The sequence below is a fragment of the Erinaceus europaeus genome, chromosome 1 (assembly GCF_950295315.1).
Source record: "Erinaceus europaeus chromosome 1, mEriEur2.1, whole genome shotgun sequence".
NCBI lineage: Eukaryota > Metazoa > Chordata > Mammalia > Eulipotyphla > Erinaceidae > Erinaceus > Erinaceus europaeus.
Genome location: NC_080162.1, coordinates 119,402,226 through 119,425,171, shown reverse-complemented (window position 1 = coordinate 119,425,171; position 22,946 = coordinate 119,402,226). Strand labels below are relative to the sequence as shown.

Genomic DNA, 22,946 nt, shown 5'->3' with positions numbered 1-22,946 from the left:
TACTTTTCCCTAGTGGGGCAGAGCTCTGAACTATTACAAATGTTGTACATTTGAGGCAAAGTGGCTTGCTTATTAACATTGGGATGTTTCCATATTAGATCACATATGTTCTTTTTTTTTTTAAATTGGGGATTATCAGTTTACAGTAAAGGTAATTATCTGGTATATGTGTAAAATCTCTTGGTTTTCTGCAAAACACAATTACCCCCAGGTTAAGTCCTCCTTCACTATCATGCAGTAGGACTGGCAAGCCTCCCACCTCCACCCCATAGAGTCCTTTACTTTGGTGTAATACACCAAACCCAATCCAAGTTCTGCTTTGGTTTTTCCTTCTGTTTTTATTTATCAACTTCTGTCTGTCAGTGAGATCATCCCATACTCATCTTTCTCTTTCTGGTTTATCTCTAACATGATTCCTTCAACCTCTATCCAAGATGAGGTGAAGAAAGTGGATAAAGTATTCTTAATAACTGAGTAATATATACTTAAAACCATATATATATATATATATATATATATATATATATATATATATGATAAAAACTTTCTCAGCCACTCATCCAATGCTGGACATCTAGGTTGCTTCCAGGTTTTGGCAGTTTTAATTACAATAGCCCTGTAATATAGTCTGAGATCTGGGGGTGATGCCTCCAGTTCTGCTTTTTTTTCCCCTCAAGATTGTTTTGGCTATTCTAGGTATTTTCTGGTTCCAGATAAACCTTCATACCTTTTGTTCTATTCTCCTAAAAAAATTGGGTGGGACTTATATGGGAATTACATTAATTCTAGATCACAAATGTTCTAAAATAGATTGACTTCATATGGTAGAAATGCACCACCTTAAATATAAGTAATTATTTAAAATAAATATAAGTATTTATTTTAAAAATATAAGTATTTATTTAAAATATAAGTAAATTTAAAGTTCAAGTATATATATATATATATATATATATATAGTATGACTCTTTTATAGCCTCTCTCTACAACAGACTTTTAACTCTTCCATTATTTCCTACCATTAGCAGAACAAAAATTCTAGATACTCTTGAAGACAGAGGAAAGTGATCACACATTTCCTTCTCGACTCTTCTCATTTCTGCATCTTTACTTTATCCTCTACAGGTGCTTCTCTAACCCTTTATAACAGCTGAGCTCTTTCTTTTACTTCAGAGAAGACATGATAGCTTGGTATACTGAAGAATGAGGCTAAAAGACACAACTTATGGGAGTTGCTTACATTTCTTTACTTAAGTCATGACATCTGAAGCCTCAGCTGTTTGCGTGTTAGAGTGCTTTCTTGTTGGAATAGTTGCTATAACAAATGACTTCAAATTTAGTGGCTTAGAAACAACATGAATTTATCCTCTTAGAGTTCTGAAAACTAGAAGTTCATAGTGAGTTAGCAGAGTTAGCTAAATTCTCCCCAGAGTTATAATCCCTTTGACAACTCTGGGGAGAATTTAGCTCCTTTGCCAACTCCAAGAAGCTGCCCAATCCCATGCCCTGTGGCCTTGCACCATTCTGACCTCTGCTTTGATGTTCACACCTCTACCTTTAACATGGGCTCCTTTTTCAGAAGGACTTTGTGATTACCCTCAGCCCACTTAGATAAGCCAGGATTATCTCTCTGACTGACCCAAGATCCTTAATCTAATCACAGCTGCAAAATCCCTTTAGCTATGTGAGGTAACACATTCTTTAGCTCCAGGGATTAGGACATGAACCTATTTGAGTTCAATTACTCTACAGACCATAGGGATTAACTCTGGAGTCTGTGAAACTCATTAGAGCACCAGATACCCCCTGACTTTTCAGGTAGATTGAGTTTATTAATTTTATTGGGACCTTATGGATGAAATTGTTGTGTAATCTTTCTGAAGTGCCAGTTGCCCAAGACAATTGAGCAATTTTATTTCATGGCAGTTGGTAAAGCTAGATGAATTGAATCTCATTTCACTTGTATTGCTGAGCACTGTTACCCACAAGACCGGTTTGGATGCAACTTTTGAGCAAGAGTTCTTTTGACATTCAGTAGTTTCTGACCTCTCAGGAATCTGAAAAACAAAAATCCTACTGAAGGATCCACAACACAGAGCAGCTGGATACTGTACTTGCTCTGCCATATGTGATAGCCAGGTTTTAGCCTGGTCATAATCTCACTGAAGGAAACTTAAAAAATACTGCAGATTTCCCTCTATTTCTCTGGTTTTGTCTCTTTCTCTGTATCTGAAAAAGTTGGCCAAGAGAGGTGAAACCCAGGCGATGATCAGAAAAAAAAATTACCTGAGTCAAGGATAGAAAAGGGTAGACCTTATTCACCAAACAGGTAGGGTGATGATGTAATGGCGCTACTACTTCTGGAACCCTAGGAACTGTTTGTGAAAGAGGGTGCTGTTCCTGAGCTTCCCAGCAGAGAGCGCCATTGACCACTGAGCGCTGTCGTCTTTGAACTTTGTTTTCCAATCTCTCCCAACACTGGTCACCCTGGGGGAAAGTGAGACACATTAACATTTACTTAGCACCCTGTATTTCAGAAGCCGGTTCCTGCCATCAGTTCCTGCTCTAACGACTTGTTATTTAGATTCTTTCCACAATATTTGGCCCAGTATCATTTCCTCTTCCAAATTTCCTCTTCTATCGGTTATTTGCTGAGTTAAAAATCTTTTCACCAAGCACAGATTTTCAAAGAGCTGTGTCTTACTGGCTTAACAAACATAAGTTCATTTTGCCACAGCCTGTCTAATTTTGTAGTTTGTGGTATATCTACACTATACTCAACATTGATTGATAAATGGAAAGGTGGATTTCCCCCCCATATACTCATCTTTTTACTTTTTAACTGCTGTTAAATGGCTACGCCAACAGTTTATAGTAACTTAATTTTTTGCTGACTTTAATTTTCATTATCAATCATTATTGTTATTACTATTTGCCACCAGGGTTATCAGTGGGGTTTAGTGTCTGTATGACTACCATTTCCAGCAGACTTTTTTTTTCCTGATAGAGAAATAGAATGGGGGAGGTAGGGAGAGCGAAAGAGAGATACCTGTAGCACTGCCTCACTGCTCATGAAGTTTCCCCCGTGTGGACCAAACCCCGTGTGTTTGTTCTACTGGGTGTGCCACTGTTCACTCCCTATTATTATTTTAACTTAGTTAGACTTTGGAGGAGTGTGGGTTCTTCTCTACTTAGAATTATAAAATAGATTTTTTAAAAGTAACCAAACTGTCTCTTGAACTATGGATGGTTTGAGTGGTGAGGGGAGGTGGTGCACAGAACTCTGATGTAGGTTGTGGTGACTTATACATAGTACATGTGCATGTGAAACTAAACCTCTTTTCAGCCACCAGGTTCCAGATGCTATAATGATGCCAACCTGATTTCCCTGAGCAGAAAACCTCACCAGTGTGTCCTGAAGCCCCACCTCCCTAGATCCATTACCCAACTAGGAAAAGAGACAGAGTGGCTGGGAGTATGGGTCGACCTGTCAATGCCCATGTTCAGTGGGGAAGCAATTACGGAAGCCAGACCTTCCATTTTCTGCACCCCATAATGATCCTGGGTCCATGCTCCCAGATGGATAAAGAATAGGGAAGCTGTCAAGGGAAGGATGGGATATGGAGCTCTGATGGTGGGAACTGTGTGGAGTTGTGCCCCTCTTATCCTATGGTCTTGTCAATATTTCCATTTTATAAATAAAAATGAAAAAAAAAACACATATAAAAGAAATAAATCTCTGACATCTTATTATTTTGTAAAACACTAATTAAAAGAGGGAAAAGCATTACTTTCAGTGTGAGATTTATGTTGCTGATTTTACATGAACACTATCTGAATTGGAAGATGAAGTAGAACAGTTAAGTGATAGCATACAATGAAGAATTAATGGGATGACTATGGCATGAAACAGCCTCAGACTCCATTTGGCTCTGTCTTTACCAATCGTGTCATCTGGGGACTAAGTCAAGCAACCCCTCCAAGCTTTAACAATCTATTGCAAGTCAAGAACTTGATACTGTTAGAGGAAAAAAAAAATTACAAATGTAAGAGACTTAATTGAATCTATCAAATGTCTCTTTAATCAGGCATCTTCACATCTAACAAGAAGGTTTGCAAGGAGTCATATAAATGGAAGTTTTCCAAGGGCAGAAAGAGGGTGTGACAAGGTTATTAGCAAGAGAAAATATTATTTTGGGTAAAATAACCTTCCCTCAGGGGAAGGGATAGTGATTGGAGCTGGAGATCTTATCATCATTGAGTCATACCAATAGTCTGAAGAGAGTTCTAAAACTATTATTAGTTTAGGTATTGAGTCTGAGTGAAGCCTCGCATAAAAAATTCCATTTGGGGGACTTAAAAATGTGATTTTTTTTTTTTAACAACACACAGCAGCAGGCAATATTTTGAGTAGGTGTCTCATGGCCATAGTTCTGCTGACTTTATAGATGTGAGATGATGAAGCCTGTAAACATAGAATTCAAATATCTTAGAGGCTATTATTGTCAGGTAACAAGAGACCAATAAACATCTGAATCACATTTGTTTCAACGTGCCAGACACAGGGGTTCTAGCTATGCATCAGACTGGCCAGCTGATGAGGTATGCAACAGGTATCATATAAAAACTGTGGTGATTTATTTAATGGCACCTAAGATGAGAAAAACATCTGCAAAGTGAAAAGGAAATGACTAAGTCAAAGGAAGCTCCTGATAACCTATATCTCCAGCTACAGGTGGTCACATTGTTCAGTTCCATTGTTCATCTCCACTAAGTGAGTCGAAGTAAGAATAGTGATGGACTTGTGCCACTAAAGATGCAATTGCAAGGAAGACAAAAACAAAAATAAACCCATCAGACTACATCAAATTGAAAAGCTTCTGAACAGCAAAAAAAAAAAAAAAAAAAAAAAAAAGCCACTATCCAAACACACAGACTCCTTACAGAGTGGGAGATCTTTATATGCCATATCAGGCAAAAGGCCAATAACCAAAATATAAGAAGAGCTCACCAAACTCAGCCACAATAACAAAAAAGTCCCCTCCAAAAGATGATATAAACAGAATATTCACCAAAGAGACCCGAAAGGCTAACAAACATGAAAAAATGCTCCAAGTCATTGATTATCAGAGAAATGCAAATAAACACAATGAGATACCACTTCACTCCTGTGAGAATGTCATACATCAGAAAAAGTAACAGTAATAAATGTTGAAGAGGTTGTGGGGACAAAGGAACCCTCCTGCACTGCTTCTGGTGGGAATGTCAATTGGTCCAGCCTCTGTGGAGAACAGTCTGGAGAACTCTCAGAAGGCTAGAAATGGACCTACCTTATGACCCTGCAATTCCTCTCCTGGGGATACATCCAAAGGAATCAAATATGCCTATCCAAAAAGATGGGCTTATACCTATATTTATAGCAGCACAATTTGTGATAGCCAAAACCTGCAAGCAACCTAGCTTTCTAGCAACAGATGAGTGGCTAAGAAAGTTGTGGTCTATATACACAATGGAATACTACTCAGTTATTAAAAATGGTGATTTCACCATTTTCAGCCCATCTTGGATTTTACATATATACCAACAACTGTATTTACTGTAAATCATTAATCCCCCTAATTAAGAAAAAGAAAAGAAAAAGAATAGTGATGGAAGAGGTCTGGAAGAGGTCAGAAATAAGTTATTTATTTCTAACTTTATTTATAATTAACAAGTTAGTTATTTAATTGGAATGGTGTTCCAATTATTGTTGGAATATATCAGTTTCCAGCTTCCCAATTATAATGACTGTGACACTACAACTCCATTTTTGATTTGGTCAGCTCCTAATAGAGTTCCAGACTGATGTAATTCAGCACAAATAAAAATATTTGATGTGGGTTTCACTATTCCATCTCAGATACTAAAAATCTGACATAAATTGTTGATATCCCTATGGTCTGAGATTAATCAGTAGTTTAGTAACATAAATGTGACTTTCTGATTTTTTTGAGTCAAACAATATCAAGTGTTAATGAAAACTGGGTTAACTACTTCAGAATATGCAATCAATAATACATATGTAGTCAAGGATATGTATTTATACACTGTGATGCAGCATTCAATTCCCTGCTATTATATTTTATGACAAACACACATACCTATGAGGAGACATTTATTCGAATATGCAATGAAAAGATCTTTATCATTATTCAGGGTAGATGTCCTAGATAACTGTTTTTAGAGAACTGGAAATAGTATAGAAATACATTATTCAAGCTAGTTAATTGTGATCTTGAAGAGATAACCAGCACTGTAAGTCTTCCCTAGAGGAAGAAATCTTCCAAAGAGAAATTACTTAATGATCAGGAAAGTACATGAAACAGGCTGACTTCAAGGAAATTCTCTTAGGATTTGCTCAGCAGTGGACCTGAAGAGGATGCTGGCAGCAAAAACAACTCCAGGGAACAGAAAAAGCTAACAAAACTGTCCAAAGAAGATTAGAATGCACATTCCTCAAACCACTTCCCATACCCTAGAAAAAAAAAAAACCCAAATACATGTTTCTAAATCAATGGTAGTGGATCATACACATTAGCATACACAGAAGCAAAAGAAATACATTAAGTAAACATTATAAGAGAAATTGAGTTCAAGCCCCAGTATCACTATAAGCCAGAGCTAACCACTGCTCTGGTCTGTAAGTAAATAAATTAATAATAATAATTTATTATTCTCTTTAAAAGATATGCACTGTATTACGTGCTGATCTTGTGTATCTGTTATTTATGACTAAAACTACATTTCAGTGCAGAATTAAATTTAAAAAACATTCTTACTGTACACTGTCAGCATACGAGAAAATATTATTTAAAACCATTGCTTAAAACTGAGAAACAGCTGCAAAAATACTGAACTTGTCTTTGATTCCTGCTAGTAACTCTGTGTGATTGCTTCTTCTTCTTCTAGCGTTTGCCCTTCTTCTGTAGCCAGTCAACAGCGTCAGGTTGAGCCTGATGTAAAGTTTCGAGACCTCCTTTGAATCTGGAGAGGTGGCAGTCGTTGACTATGTGGGTCATAGTCTGTCTGTAGCCGCAGGGGCAGTTCGGGTCGTCTCTGGCTCCATCAGTGTAATAAATCTTGGAAGAAATTATTCCCCAAAGGCCTCGCTTGAACTAAAATTAAGATAGGCTGGACTTCTGACTTAAAAAATATATATATTTGAGACCATTTATATGGTGCCTAAGAAAGCAGTATTCTCAAGACGCAACGAGCCAAAAGCTGGACAAATATCTCTTTCCTAGATCTCCTTTGGGTCTCCCCCATTTGCCAATGCCAGTTAGACAATTTCAGCTCTCTGAACCCCTCAGAACTTGGACCTTCAGAGAGACCTGTGTTTCATGAGATGCAGGAACTTGCAAGGATGAAAGATGACAGGAGTTTTGCTCTATCATCTCAATTAGCTCGTCGCTCAGTCTGGGAGAAAACTTTAACATTTTTGCACATTTTTCCCCCCGGAGCCTCGACTCCGTCCAGGCTCAGGCTAGCTGTGGAAAGCCCCCAGGAGCTCCTCACTTTTCTCCCAGGTGACGCTCATCTGCACACCCGCAGGTTTGTTCCCTAGCTACCTGCTAGTGTATTCCTCTGCGCTCTCCACGGGCTCCTATTTGCTTTTGAGAGCAAAGGGGTATTCCGACAACCGCGGAGTCAACCTACGCGCCAGTAGCGCTTCACTTCGAGACCGAACCGGGGAAACCCTCGGGGAACCCCGTCGCTCAGCCCCCCGCTCCCTGGGGGCGGGGCAGGACGCCCGCCGCGCACTCTCTCCCCTAGTCTCCGGCCAGCCAGCGGAAGTGACGCCAGACCACTTCCGGCGGACAGAAACTAGGAAGAAACTTAGGGTCGCTGCGGCTGCGCCAGTGCCGGCGTCCGCCTCTCCCGCGCCCCGCAGCCCGGGCAGCGCCGAGCTGTGGGGAAGGCCCGGACATGGGGCACGCCAGACCTGCCGCAGTGTGAGACGCGAGGCCTCCGGCGGGCTACCTGCCAGGCCGACGGGAGGGCGGGCCGGCGGGGGCCGCCAGCTCGGGCTGCAGCGCCATGAACATCGACGTGGAGTTCCACATCCGCCACAACTACCCGTGGAGCAAGCTGCCGGCCAACGTGCGGCAGGTATGGCCCCCGGCCCGCTGTGTGCAGCTGCTCTCGCCCGGGGTCTCAGGGCGCCCACCGCACCCACCCGCCGCCCTGCTTGCGCGCAGCCTCGGCCCGGCGCCTGCGGGAATGTCGGTGCACGGCCTCCACCTTGGCTTCATAGTGGGCGAGGGCGCCGGCGGAGGCGCACCCGAATAAGAGCGCAGGTTACAGTGCGCAAGGACCTGGGTTCGAGTGCCCGCTCACCACTTGCAGGGGGGAAGCTTCGCTGGTGATGAGTGGTGAAGCGGGGCTGCGGGTGTCTCTCTGTCTCCCCTTCCCTCTCGATTTCTCAGACGCCATCCAATAAAGATTTAAAAATCTTTAGACATAAAAGCAATCAGAAAGGAAACACCAAAGTACCTGCTATACAGAGCAGCACTGGGCCAGGTGGCACTGCACCTAGTTGCGCGCACATGCTATAATGCTCAAGGACGCGGGTTCAAGTCCCCGGCCCCCACCTGCAGGGGGAAAGCTTCATGAGTGGTAGAGTAGGGCTGCAGGTGTCTGTCTCTCTCCATCACTTTAAATTTTTCTCTGTCTCTATCCAATAAGTTAATAATAATAAAAAGAATAATGGGGGAAAGGGAGAGAAACAATAGAACAGCATTTTATATCCCGCCCCCCATTATTTTTCAGAAGAGAGAGTAAGAAGTTGCCCTGGGAGTGCAGGGAGAATGTATGTAGGACACATTTCAAATCGGTTACAAAGGACAGTAAGAACTGGCTATCAGTAGATAGGGAATAGAATTTTTTTTTTTCCCCAAGGAGAGAGCCATTTTCAAAAGCCTAGACGAGCGAGAGTGTTGCCAGAGTGGTGAGTGAGTTGCTATTATTTGATATCACCAGCGTCTGGAGATGGAAATGTGCTCATGTGGTTGGAGGTGTGGCTTTGTGAATTCTTGGCAGTGGTAGCACAGGAGGCTGAAACCGGGGTCAGAGTTTGAAGGTGCTTTTTACGTTTCTTAATTCTCTAGACAAAATGGGTTGAGTAAGGATGTGCAAACAAGATAAAGTGCTTTTTTTTTTTTGGCGGGGTAAAGTCACAGGTGAATGCCATTACTCAATTGTTTCAGCATTAAGGGAACATAATACGTAGCCCTTGCTTTGTTTTGGCGCAAGTCAGAAAGAAACATTGTAGCAAAGAAGAATAGCTGGTAAATAGAGGATGAATAAATATGTAGCATGGCAGGTGGTGGGAAATCTTAAAAATGTTTAGTGGATAAAGTCAAATGAGGGAATTGGGAGCTAGAAAGAGACACCTGCTGCACTGCATTACTGCTTTCAAAGCTTCCACCCTGCAGGGGGTCACCAGGGGCTTGAACCCAGGTCCTGGAGCATTGTAACAGGCACACTGAGTGCACCACCACCTGGCTCTAATTGTTAAATCTTTTGAGTGTAGATTTACCCTGCTGCATACATATAGGCAAGCCACTGTTCCTCCCATTCTCCAGGTTGAGAGTGCAGTCCCATTTCCACTGGTGCTAGGCACTAGTGTGCTGGACTGGTGATGTCGGTAGGTAAGGATTGGTTGTCTTGGGGTCTTAGTTTAGTGAAGAATGTTTTGGTGGTACATCAGAAGGCGTATAACATGACAGAAAGATAAATTCAAGGATTTTTGGGTGTCAGTAGCTGCCTATGTGGCGTTTATCTTGTACTAAAAGCACTGTTTGAGATCTGAAGCTGTGCTTCCCTTGTTTAGTTTGAATGATGTCTTTGATGGATATTTTTATTCTCTAGGGAAGACAATCCTGTTATTTGTTCTCATGGCTTTTTCATCTACTCGTCCATGTGTTGTGTAATTGGAGAAAGATGGATGGTTCAATTATATCCAGCATGAATAATTGATCCTAACTAGTATTGACAAAAATGTTTTTATATCTTTTAACTATTAAATGGAAGCTCAAGACAGTGTCCTAATGTCCAATAAAATCGATTGTGTGTGTGTAGGATCATATAAAGGAATATTTAGGATAAGATATATAGAGAAGGTGTTGCAAAGCCCATCTGTACAAATTAATGGACTTTGTCTAGCATTGCCACTTCCCAGGGTCAATCTCCACCTTGGTTTCTGTGTCAGATTTTTTCTGATCTCTTTCCCTTAGAACTGGACCACCCATCTTCTACTTTGGGTTGAAGTCTCCAAAACGTGCCACTACCTGTCTCATAGGTTACCTGCACCTTCTTTTTGACTCTGAAATTAACTCCTCCAACAAGGTTTCTTTTCCCTAAATCTGGAGCTGTTGAACCACACATTATTTTTCATGCATAGCAACAACTGTTTTCTGGTTGTTGTATGCTGCATTTTCTGGTTATTTGTTTTAAACACTCATCATATTGTTGACTTTTGGTAGTAATTGTTGGAGTGGGTGAATGATGTTTTTCAGCCTGAGATTTCTCTAGGGCAGCTAAAGTTCAGCTTCTGATTGGGAAACACTGTAAGGAAAGAAGTTTGTCATTTGGCACTCCCGATACCAGAAGTTTGATAGTGTTTCCAGTAAGTTCCTAGGAATTTAACTTGGAAGTGATTCATATTTACCAGGTCTTAAAGCTTGCAGAAGATTATTCAGATTAAACAGAAAAGAATATTTACAGTTACTGTTTTTATATGAATGAGGTGAACCTTTTTGGTGGTTCATGTGAGACTTTGACTGTGGATAAGGTATTGTGTCAGGAGGATGGTGTATCCCTGGCCACACTTGTTATGCTTCCTTTACTTAGTGCCTCTTCATTTGTCAGACTTGCTCAGTATTTCTGCAGGGCCAGCTCTGTTTCTCAGTGAAATGGCCTTTTCATTTCTTCCCAAGTAGCAACTGTTTTAAAATGTGAATGGTGGGAAATTTGGGAAAGGAGTGGAAAGAAACCAGTCTTTGTGAACAAGGCAATTATGTTTTATGTGTGTAGTATTGAAGAGTAAAGTTCCTTTCTATTGTCATTTTTAGATGTTTGTGTGTGCGTGTGTGTGTGTGTGTATATATATATGACTATATGAATTGATTAGAACCTGTCACTACTTGATGCCTAGCATAGAAACTTGGCTTCTTAATTATTGAATTCTTGAGTTAACTTGCAAATAACATCCTGGATTTTACTTGAATGACTTAATTTATACTTTTTATTCTCTAGTTGCCAGGATGAAATTTGAAAGGGGAGAAAATGTTATGTTAGGATAAATGAAATATGTTTTTTAAAATAAGAGTCAAGTTTCAAGTTTGAAAATTGTTAAATTTTAAGAAAACTCCGTGGAGGGTGGGGGGTGGAGGTGCTTTGAGAAAGACTTTTATTTGATGCTAGAGTTAGAGGAAGCCCTTTTGACACTGAAATGTGCTTAACATCTTTAGCACTGGCTCTGAGTTAGTGCTACATAGAGGATGTTTCTTTACAGTGAATTTTACTCTTACCTATAATGTTAAAATAGACAAAAATTACTAAAAAAGTATACATTCTGGCAATAATGTGGGTTATCGTTTAACTTATTGATTCTATGTAGGAAGAAAGACAATTATTGCCTCACATACTTTTTTTAAATTTCTTAATTGGGGGATTAATGTTTTACATTTGACAGTAAATGCAATAGTTTGTACATGCATAACATTTCTCAGTTTTCCATATAACAATACAACCCCCACTAGGTCCTCTGTCATCCTTCTTGGACCTGTATTCTCCCCCACCCACCCCAGAGTCTTTGACTTTGGTGCAATACGCCAATTCCAGTTCAGGTTCTACTTGTGTTTGCTCTTCTGATCTTATTTCTCAGCTTCTGCCTGAGAGTGAGATGATCCTATAATCATTCTTCTGTTTCTGACTTATTTCACTTAACATGAATTTTTCAAGTTCCATCCAAGATTGGCTGAAAACCGTGAGGTCACTGTTTTTAGTAGCTGAGTAGTATTCCATTGTGTATATATCTCACACCTTGCTCAGCCACTCATATGTTGTTGGACACCTGGGTTGCTTCCAGATTTTGGCTATTACAGATTGTGCTGCTAAGAACATATGTGTACACAGATCTTTTTGGATGGGTGTGTTGGGTTCCATACTTTTATTTTCTTTAAAATGTCTTAAGACATTTACCTTGGTTTTCACAGACCACTGAGTAGAAAATATAGAAAATCCTCTGATCTTTTTGATCACTTTTGTCTTCTACAATATCTAATTTTATTTCAGAAGACCTTGGAAAGATGAATCTTGTGATAGAAATAGGTAGCAGTCACATAGAAGTTTAGGGTTACATGTTGAATATAATGTTGGCTATAGCCAGGCGGACTTTCTTTGCTTTTGTGAGAAACCATCTTTGGACTTAAAACAATAATGTGCAGCTAGAAGGTTTTTGCTTAGTAAAAATAGCAGTATTCTAGCATCATTTAAATGCTTTGTAGTAAAACCATAGGGTATAGCATTTTTAATGAAGTAATCTTATCATTTAGAGACACATTTGAAATGTATGTTCTCCAGAATCACAATAATCGTAGTTCTCAGTGATAAATAATTACCAGACAGGAAGTTGTCCTTTGTTGCTGTTTGTAAACTAAGCGAGTGGAGTTACAGGAAACCATCCGTCTATCCACCCATCCATCCAGTAAACAAATTGGGAATAATCAGGAAGTCTTTGTAAGTAGGACCTATTTGTTTTTAATTTGTTAATTTCATTGAAGCTGTGCTTTTAGACTACTATTTCATTTGACATTAAAAATAGTGCTTAAGGGGAGTCGGGCTGTAGCGCAGCGGGTTAAGCGCAGGTGGCGCAAAGCACAAGGACCAGCATAAGGATCCCAGTTCGAACCCGGGCTCCCCACCTGCAGGGGAGTCGCTTCACAGGCGGTGAAGCAGGTCTGCAGGTGTCTATCTTTCTCTCCTCCTCTCTGTCTTCCCCTCCTCTCTCCATTTCTCTCTGTCCTATCCAACAACGACAACAACAATAATAGCTACAACAATAAAACAACAAGGGCAACAAAAGGGAATAAATAAAATAAATATTAAAAAACTGAAAAAAATAGTGCTTAAGATAATTTCAGTAACTCCTTTTAAAGTGGCATCCTAAGAATAAATAAGAATATTAAATTTTTACTCTAATACCATAACAGGAAAATTAGTGCAGTAAAATTTTAAGAAAATCTTCCTTCTAGAAGATTTTCTTAAAATTTGCATCAGTTCTAGAAGTTAGAGATGTCTGGATAGTTAGGGAGTATCATTTTGACATGTTATAGGACAGAATAATACTGTTGAGTTTAGAAACTATTTAAAATTGTTTTTTCTTTTAGAGCCTTGGAAATTCACAGAGAGAATATGAAAAACAGGTTGTCCTGTACAGTATTCGCAACCAGTTACGATATAGGAATAACTTAGGTGAGTAGAAATGTTTCATATTGAGGTGGAGATGACTGTTGCTGATTTATCTATACATGTATACATGTATATATTTCAAGGTTATTTCATGTATAGACTTAAAGAAACTATTGGCCCATCCTGCCTAAAAATAATTTGCAGTAGCATTCTTACTAAATAACAGCATGAGACAACTTTGCATAGGTTCTTTTTGATGAAAATTAATTTTAGAGTATTATTTATATGCTTGTTTTACTGGTAGAATTATTATTCTTTTTTTAAATGTTCTATTTTTTTATTAATTTCTGAATAAATGTCAGCAATGTTATATTCTTAATTTCTAACTTTTAATTTTCCTTTATCTCCATAAAATTTATAAATAATGCAACTGTAAGAATTTTTCAACCTTTAAATTTTATTTATTTACTTGGTAGGCCAGAGAGACATTGTGAGGAAAGGTAGAGATGGGGGAAGGAGAGAGAGAGACAGACCTGTAGCACTGTTTTGCAGCTTATGAAGCTTCCTCCCTGCAGATGGGGATGGGGGCTTGAGCCCGGGTTCCAGCACGTGGTAATGTGTGCACTCAGCTAGCTGAGCCACTTCCTGGCCCCTTAAAAATTCTTTCTGTGATGAAAACATTTTCAGCATATTTGACTTCATGGTTTTATTTGAACTTCCCCCTTTTTAATATTGTTGTACTTGTCCTATTTCTCTGAATAGTCTATCCCATTGAACTACTAGTCTGCCATCATGTGTTGCTATTATTTTAAACATTTAAAGACATGGAAATCAGTGTTTTTACATTTAAAAAAAACAACATGAGTAGGTAGCTCAGCAGTCAAGTGCAGGACTTAAAAATCAGGACCTGGTTTGACCCTTGGTACTATGTATACATACATATCTGCATGAATGGTGCTCTAGCCATTTTTTTTGTCTCTCTCACCCTCCTCCCACACCTTAATGTAAATAAATCTTAAAGAGAAAAACCAAAATGAACAAATAACTTTTAAAAAATAGACTTGACTTCATTGAAAACTACCATTCATTTTGACTCTCTTATAAAGTAATAGAGTCTGGGGTTTAATAATGACAACTTCAGTTTATCCCTTTGGGGATAGTTCATGCTTGCTTACTTTGCTTTCTGATTTGGCAAGAATTATTTCTCTACTTATCTGTTATGTATGTTTTCGTTACATATACTGAAGTGTCTGTGTCTTCTATTATAGTTATTTTTTGTTCCAATTTAGATTCTTTCATTTGCTCTCTTTCAACCTATACACTTTATTATTTATTGGATAGCAACAGAAAGAAGTAAAGAGGGAAGGGGGAATGAGGAGAGAGAAAGACACCTGTAGCACTACTTTACCATTTGTGAAACTTTCCTTCCTGCATGTGGGGACAAGGGGCTTGAACCTAGGTCCTTGCACATTGTGATATGTGCACTCAACCAAGTATACCATTACCCAGCCTTACCTACTTTTCTTTTAAATTAATACTGGTTTGTAAAATGTTGTTTATGGCATTTACAACTGTATAACTTAAGACACCTTGAAAAAATAAACAGCTGAAGAATTTCCCTGTCTTCTTCAGTTAAACATGTCAAGAAAGATGAACGAAAATACTATGAGGAACTACTTAAGTACAGTCGAGATCATCTTATGTTGTATCCTTACCATTTATCGGATATTATTGTAAAGGGCCTGAGGATAACACCATTTTCATATTATACTGGGATTATGGAGGTGAGTCTATAGTGCATGTGAACAATTAGGGATGGAACATTTGGCAGGTGATGACCAGCTCTGTAACTGAACTACAGTGGGAATAATCTCTGAATGTATAGTGTACAAAGGATTGTTGAGTAGAAGTTTGCTGTTCTAGGCACAACTTGTGAGAGTAGTTATCATTGTTTTGTTAGTGGAAAAGTGTCTGTCTCTGTTCTGTATTCTTGAAGCGTTCTTGGATCTCCATGCTATCATAGTAATTATCAGTTATTTCTATTAAGATCTGCATAATATTTGTTGTTTTAAATACATGATTATGGTTGAAAATGTGGGTAACAGAATTGAATGTTGAACCCGGAGAAACCGAATATATTCAACTATTCAGTAGCTGTAGAAAGAATAGATACTGTGTAGACTTACTGTTGTTTAACGTGTGTCAACGAAAGGAAAATGCATTAGTATTTCTAGATGCTAATTTATTTTCATAGTTAATAATTTTCAGGTATAAACCTTTTTTCAGAGATAATTTTTATTCCTGTGTTGACTAACTTGAAATATCAATTATGTACTATTTTAAAGTGTCCTTCATATAAAATTTGGCATTTAAAGCACTTATTTGTTGACTATATTTGAATGCTACTGTTTTGGGTTTACTCTTTACTTTAAAGCATAGAGAAGCCTAAACCAAAGGAGTTGGGAACCTGCAGAGGCAGTGAGACTAACTCCCTGTGTAATGTGGCTTCCTTTACAAGTGCTACTTTTGCTTTTCTCCATAATCTTCTATTCAGGGACACGTCTGTAGCCCCACATTTCCTGTGTCCCTATTTCGAGGAAACACTAGAGTAAAACTTGAGGCCTGACAGGTTTTTGTCAGTCTCTGAATCTTAGAATCAGGTAGCATAGTGAAGGTGTTCACTCATCTGTAAGTAGATTAGGAGTTCTTATTTCATTGGTGACTTTTCTAGTGTTTTTACATAGGTTTAGAGGGAAAAATAGAGGAGGGTTAAGTTACCAGTTTTCAGTTACATTCATGTGTTTACTGCTCTCTTATTTCTGATCTTAACATCATTGGGTGTAACTCCAATGTTGAAAATGGGTCTTATTCCTACAATAAACAGTTGGCTTATTAATGGAGAAACAGGAAGGGCTAGGTAGAAATTCTGTACTGAGTTTAACCCTGCTACTGATGGGGACTCATGGGAGCAGAGATGACTTCTGTTGGCCGTGCACGTCTTAGATGTGTATTGATGTAGCTATGGCATGTGGCATTCTTCCAGATCAGGTATGAAGCATGAGAGGCTGGAAGCCTGAACTTGAATAGAGTGCATTGCTTCCACAGGGCACAGGTTACAGGGCAGCTGTCAGGGATTCATAGTGCTGTGAGAAGCTTAGACCTGAAAGTCTGATTTTCAGTTTCTAGGTTGGGGCCATGTGGTAAGTGCCACAATGTGGCATGCATGCTTTGGGTTGCAGCACTTCATGTATCCTTACTCTTTTTTGCTGTCATATATGTATCTGTATCTATATATTACAGATGTTTTTATCTAAGAATACTTTGCATTAAAGTAAGATATTTTTCTTTTTAAAAGGACATTATGAACAGTGAGAAAAGTTATGATTCATTGCCCAATTTTACTGCAGCCGACTGTAAGTATTTACGCAAGATAATGCTTGGGGTATTTCTTCCTATTTGCATGTTATGTGTCGGTATTTGTAGCAGTATGTTTTTGATGTGACTCATTTGATGATGTGAATGGCAAAAAACATTACCAATGGGGATTTTGTCAGGTTTCAAAGTCAAATATAAGGTTTAGTCTAAGAAAAGGAATGTTTTGAAGTGGTAAAAATCAGGAAAATGGGATTCCTCTATTATCTTTCTAACACAGGGACTGTATTGCATATACCAAATGAGGGAGAAAAAAAGCTTATGCAAACATTTTGTACTGTGTTAAACAGTTCTTATCAACATAATTTGCTGATGTTTTAATATACTTATAGTAATAAAATGCATGTTTTGAAATGCAGCGTAATTCTTTTGGGTAGGAAGAAACTTTTGCTGAGAAGTACACTTTTGATTTCCTGAAACAGAGAACTTCTGCTTTTAAAACATTTTCCCATTTAACATTATCAGTTGTGCGGTTGAATTCATTTCTCCTTTAAAAATATTTTCCTTGAAAAAATCCTTCTAGGAGAAGTGAAGGCACAGGCTTTGCTGGTGGCTCAGAGCAGACCCTGCCCAGGTGGCAGCAGTACTTCTAGGAAACTCGAGCCCTAAGCATATATTTCCAGTAAGTCTGAGGGCCTAGGACCACACCAGGGCCTAAAAGAAGGCCCTGGACTTAGAGTGTTGAGGAATCTCAGCAAGAGCAGGAGGAAATGGGTCCAGGTCCAGTTGGCTACTCCTGCCATCCTCTGAACTAAGATCCTGAGTAGGAGGAGAGAGTCCTGGCACCAGTGTGTGTGTGTGTTGCGGGGGATGGAGGGGCATGGCTGCTGACACCCAGGATCTCATCTAGGTCCTTGGGCTTCCTCTGCCAGACCCACCCTTAGAGGATGATGAGGGTGCTAGAGCTGTGAAAAACCACATTCTCATGGGCCCAGAACATACAAAGCTGGTTAAAAGGATGATGGCTGGAGTAAGCCTGCCTGTGCCAGAGGTTCCTGCTTGGGATCGGGAGTTATCAGAGCCCAGTGGGAAGATGTGGTACAGAAGGCTCTCCAAACCTGGCAAGCCTCCCCTGCCTGGAAGTGACTACCCTGAGTGCTGCTGTATCTCCCTGCGTTCCAGAGCTAGCATGGGTGTGAACACATAAAGCCCTGCTAGATACATCCATCTCCAGCCTGCCCATCTCCCTTCCCACATCAAGGCTAATGAGACTTCTTCTCAAAAACCCACTTTATTTCAGTTCTGTACATATGGGGACATCAGCCCTAGCCCAGCCCACCTTAGCATGTATCACTCTGTGGAGAATTTTAAAGCCCCTCCCCCCCCCGCAAAGTCTTTTTAGTTTGATACTGTCAATAAATTATCAAAAGATGAACAAAGCCTAAGCGCCACCCCCGTCCCCAAATACCTGTGAGTGCACTAACATTTCAGCATCTATTAAATGTTTCTTCAAAGAAACTTTTTTTTTTTTTTTTTTAGGCCTAAGACTTCTTGGCATAGGAAGAAACCAGTACATTGATCTAATGAATCAGTGTAGGTCATCAAAAGTAAGTTAGTCATTTCCTTTATTTTCTCATTCTCTTTCCCACAAAGTTTTGATTATTTTTTTAAGTTAAGGAAATAATGAATTAAAATATTTTGACCTAATAAAATATACGTAATACAGAAAAATAGAAAATAACTCAGTATTCTTTAGGTTATAGCTTATGATTTACTGAGTTGCATGTACTTGGTGTATGAAACATTTAGTTTATTTTCAGTGGTTCTTTCTACTCTGCTGGTCTTTTTATTTGCTTGTTTTACTCTCCAAGGTTGACTTAACAGGTGAAATAAGTACACATTTTCCCAATGTCTTTTCACTTCTGGGTTCTACTTGAGTTTCTGGGTTTAGATACAGATTTTGAGGTAATTTATTTTGAAATAATTTGAGAGTAACATTTCATTCAAAATACTCAAAAACAAGATGATTTTAGAATATATTTATTTAGCCTGTTAGTCTTATATGATGGGTTGAAAGTAATTTCAAGTTAATTGCAAATTTTCTGATGCTTGTACTATTGCAGAAATTTTTCAGAAGGAAAACGGCTCGTGATCTTCTTCCAATAAAACCAGTAGAAATTGCCATAGAGGCATGGTGGGTGGTGCAGGCTGGATATATCACAGAAGATGACATAAAGGTAGATACCCATAAAAGCTTAAAAGAGTTGTATATTTAACATTTTAATGATTTTAATTGTAGTACTATAGTTTCTTATATGGCTCTATAATTTTAAGTTATCTGCTTAATTTTCCTCAGAAAAATCAAACTTACTCAGAATTTTAAAAAATTTAATTTGTGTATTTTGGAGATAGGCTTTAATGATGAGGAAAATTAACTTGGTTCATGTATAGTAATTTGGGCATTCTGATTAGATGTGAGCTTTCAAAACAGTAATACTGATATTTTGAGTACTTGGCTTAGTGCTAGATGTGTCAGATAATATTACGATGGAGGGAGGGAGAGAAGGAGAGAGGGAGAAAATACACATTTTATTGGGGAGTTAATGGTTTATAGTATAGTTGTTGACACATCTTTTTATGACAGGTATGTAGATATCTGGAAGACACTTGTTCCCCGAGTCTCGGTGTTCCCCCCAATTATACAGTGGAACCCCAGCCTTCAGGTCCAAGAGCTTTTTATATTGTCTCATTTGAGTCTCATAACAACCCTTGAGCTATGTAGTCTGGACCTCATCTCATGTATCTGGGAAATGAGCACAGGGAAGTTAAGGACTCAAGTCATATATGGTAATGAAGGTAAAGAGTTTTTTTTTTAATTTTTAAAAATTAAAAAAAATATATTTATTTTCCCTTTTGTTGCCCTTGTAGTTTTTTGTTGTCGTTATTATTGCTGCTGCTGTTGTCATCGTTGTTGGATAGGACAGAGAGAAATGGAGAGAGGAGGGGAAGACAGAGAGGGGAAGAGAAAGATAGACACCTGCAGACCTGCTTCACCGCTTGTGAAGTGACTCCCCTGCTGGTGGGGAGCTGGGGGCTTGAACCGGGATCCTTATGCCACTCCTTGTGCTTCTCTCCATGTGCGCTTAACCCACTGCGCTACCGCCCAACTCCCGAAGGTAAAGAGTATTTTTTAAATTATTTTTTATTTCTTTATTGGGGGAATTAATGGTTTACAGTCAACAGTGTAATACAATAGTTTGTACATGTGTAACATTTCTACATAACAATACAACCCCCACTATGTCCTCATCTGCCATTGAAGGTTAAGAATTTTAACCCAAGCACTTTACCATGGGACCTGTGCTCTTAATCTTTGTGTTGAACTGCTATACTGATGTAGCAGGTACTGTTACAGGGCTAGTATCAAGATCAAGGGGAATGATAACCCCAGTGGTCAGGCCACATTACATTGATATCATCTGTACATATTTTAGAAGAGGTATTGGTGTAGAAGAAAGAGGTGAGACAGCAGGTGAGGAGACCTTAGTATCAATATTATTCATACCTATCTGTGTAGCTGAAGGAGTGTTAAAGTGAGTAGGTGGAATTTTCTAATTTTCAGTCTGTTTCACTGCAGAGAAAAGATCCAATCTGATGAGTGGAAGGCCCAGATATTTTGCTGTAGTTAACGGCTTACTAATAAAACAGTCAGATTGTGTTGTACTAACAATAACCATGTGGAGTTTGAATACATATCTGATTTAAGAGAGTCTTGATCAGCAAGTAGATCAGATCCTAATTCAGAGATGAATTAGAAATACTGTAAATCCAGGTCATCTCTGGAGTTGATTATTACTGTGAGCCAAAGGGTTTGGAGAACAGTGATCAAGGAAGCATTTTCCTCACTGATGAAAAGTAAATGTTGTTTGTGCTCATCTTCTCTGGCAGATGAATTAGAAATACTGTAAATACTGATACTGTCAGTGAAAGCTTACTGTTTTTCAGAAGTGTTGATATTTTTAGCTGTTTTGTTTTCTTAAGTTTTTCTATACCTTTATTGATGGTTATGTGCAATTTGTTTTTGGTTTGAATTCTAAAGTGATAAATGAAAAATATGTAGTTCATTAATGACATAAAATTATTGGTTTAGTCATGAGTATGTTTTTTCTTATGAGTTAGTTTGTATAGAACTTAATTAAAATATTTTGCTTTTTTTAGATATGTACTTTGCCGGAGAAAAGTGCTATTGATAAGATCATCGATGCAGGCCCTCAACTCTCTGGATCACTAGATTACAATGTAGTACATAGTAAGTGGCTAGTACAAAAAGGTCTTCTGTCAGCATCAGAAACACTGTTTTAACTCAGCAATAGTTAATAGCAATTATGTATGAGCTTAGCCTTTAGCTCACTGGATGGTGTGTTTGCTGTGCTTCAGACTCAAGACTGAATTGGGTGTCCACTGCATTGAAGAAAGCTTTCCTGTTGCAATATCTTTCCCTCTCTTCTTTCCTCACTCTTTCTGTCTTCACCTGAAAAAGTTGGCTTGGGGTAATGAATAATGAAGCCCCTGCAATAAAAAATAAATAAATAAGTTATCCGGTAGGAATAGTAATACTTTTTCTAAGACATGTTATTATTTGAAATGTAACCTCAGTTCACTATTTGCTAATATTACAGTCAGTGACCTTCACTAGAAATTTATACAAATAAGCTGTAGGGAAAATTTTATAGTTCAGGAGGATGTCTGCAAGGGGTTGTTGCAGCTGACAGTCTTCCTGGGTGACCACTATGTGGGTGTGCTATGGGGTGACCCCAGGGTGACCACTGTGTCGGTGTGTTGTGGGGTAGCCATAGCCTCCATCACAGGTTTATTAACAGGACCAAGGAAAAAAGTGCTGCCCATTTTAAGGACCAGAGGAATTTGATGGAAAAGATAGATCATCTCTGGAGTTGATTATTACTGCGAGCCTAAGGGTTTGGATAACAGTGATCAAGGAAGCATTTTCCTCACTGATGAAAAGTAAATGTTGTTTGTGCTCATCTACACTGGTAGGAAGTTTGTGCTATAGATTATGCAGTGTGCAGTGTATTTTATAGTACTTAATAAAATGAAAAAGTGAAAATGAAAAAGTTTTAGCTCAAAACATTAGAGATAAGTTAGATTTGCAAACTAATAGAATTCATTTTTCTATTATACTTTTTTCTAAATTCAAATACCATTCAGTTCTAGAGGCCTTAGCAAAAATTTAGCAATTTTTAAAAAAATTTTATTTATAAAAAAGAAACACTGACAAAAACCATAGGGTAAGAGGGGTACAACTCCACACAATTCCCACCACCAGAACTTCTGTATCCCATCCCCTCCCCTGATAGCTTTCCTATTCTTTATCCCTCTGGGAATATGGACCCAGTGTCATTTTAAAAATATTATTAATATTCCATCTAAAATGTAATACTTTTGCTTCTCTAGGCTTGTATAACAAAGGATTTATCTATCTGGATGTACCAATATCTGATGACAGTTGTATTGCAGGTAAGTATGTGCTAATATTTTTTAGTGTTTCTGAATATGTTAATGCATATCACCCTAATAAGTTAGAAACAGATTCTAGGATCTTCAGTACTGAGTTTTTCAAAGAAATACATTTCTTTATTGCACTGTACAACACATTCTGTGGCTGTACTTACATTTCCTATTTTTTTTTTTGTAGACTAATAAAATAGCAATCCAAGATAAATTTCTCACAGTCCCAAATTAAAAAATTTAAATTATATTTTTATTTATTATTGGCTAGAGACAGAAAAACTGAGAGGGAAGGGGGTGATAGAGATTGAAAGAGACAGACATCTGCAGCGCTGCTTCACCTCTCGTGAAGCTATTCCCCTACAGGTAGGGACTGGGGGCTTGAACCTGGGTCCTTGCACACTCTGTTGTGAGCACTTAACCAGGTGTCCCACCGCTTGGCCTATACCAAATAAAATGTTTTTATTAAGTACTTGTCGCCTTTTATTCATGTTCCGTGTCTAATAGTTTTAATGCAGAATTTTATGTATTTTATTTTCATTTTATACATCTCTGTCTTGGACTGGGGAGTCAGCTTTTCTCCCAGAGCACAGATC

General features: G+C 38.6%; 1 protein-coding gene, 1 long non-coding RNA gene and 1 pseudogene across 5 annotated transcripts in view; 2 read left to right on the top strand and 1 right to left on the bottom strand.

Moving 5' to 3' along the window:
* Positions 1–1,828: 1,828 nt before the first annotated feature.
* On the bottom strand, positions 1,829–7,785 carry LOC132539522 (uncharacterized). Its single transcript, XR_009550865.1, has 3 exons — positions 7,608–7,785; positions 2,287–2,487; positions 1,829–2,057 (listed from the first exon to the last, which is right to left on the bottom strand). It is a non-coding gene; the product is annotated as an uncharacterized LOC132539522 (long non-coding RNA).
* A 61-nt stretch (positions 7,786–7,846) lies between these two features.
* FAM91A1 (family with sequence similarity 91 member A1) overlaps positions 7,847–22,946 on the top strand; it is a 52,759-nt gene continuing 37,659 nt past the window's right edge. For 2 of the 4 annotated variants that reach the window (XR_009550864.1, XM_007520795.3), the window contains exons 1-8: positions 7,847–8,148; positions 13,431–13,515; positions 15,085–15,236; positions 16,808–16,865; positions 18,364–18,431; positions 18,948–19,061; positions 21,043–21,133; positions 22,297–22,359. Coding sequence is in view for 3 of the 4 variants with exons in the window: in XM_007520795.3 (XP_007520857.1) it covers positions 8,077–8,148; positions 13,431–13,515; positions 15,085–15,236; positions 16,808–16,865; positions 18,364–18,431; positions 18,948–19,061; positions 21,043–21,133; positions 22,297–22,359 (703 nt within the window). In the remaining variant the exon portion in view is untranslated. The remainder of the gene's footprint in view (positions 8,149–13,430; positions 13,516–15,084; positions 15,237–16,807; positions 16,866–18,363; positions 18,432–18,947; positions 19,062–21,042; positions 21,134–22,296; positions 22,360–22,946) is intronic. The other 2 variants (XM_060195406.1, XM_060195410.1) reach the window with 2 other exon arrangements.
* LOC132542240 (male-enhanced antigen 1-like) lies at positions 17,238–18,352 on the top strand (annotated as a pseudogene).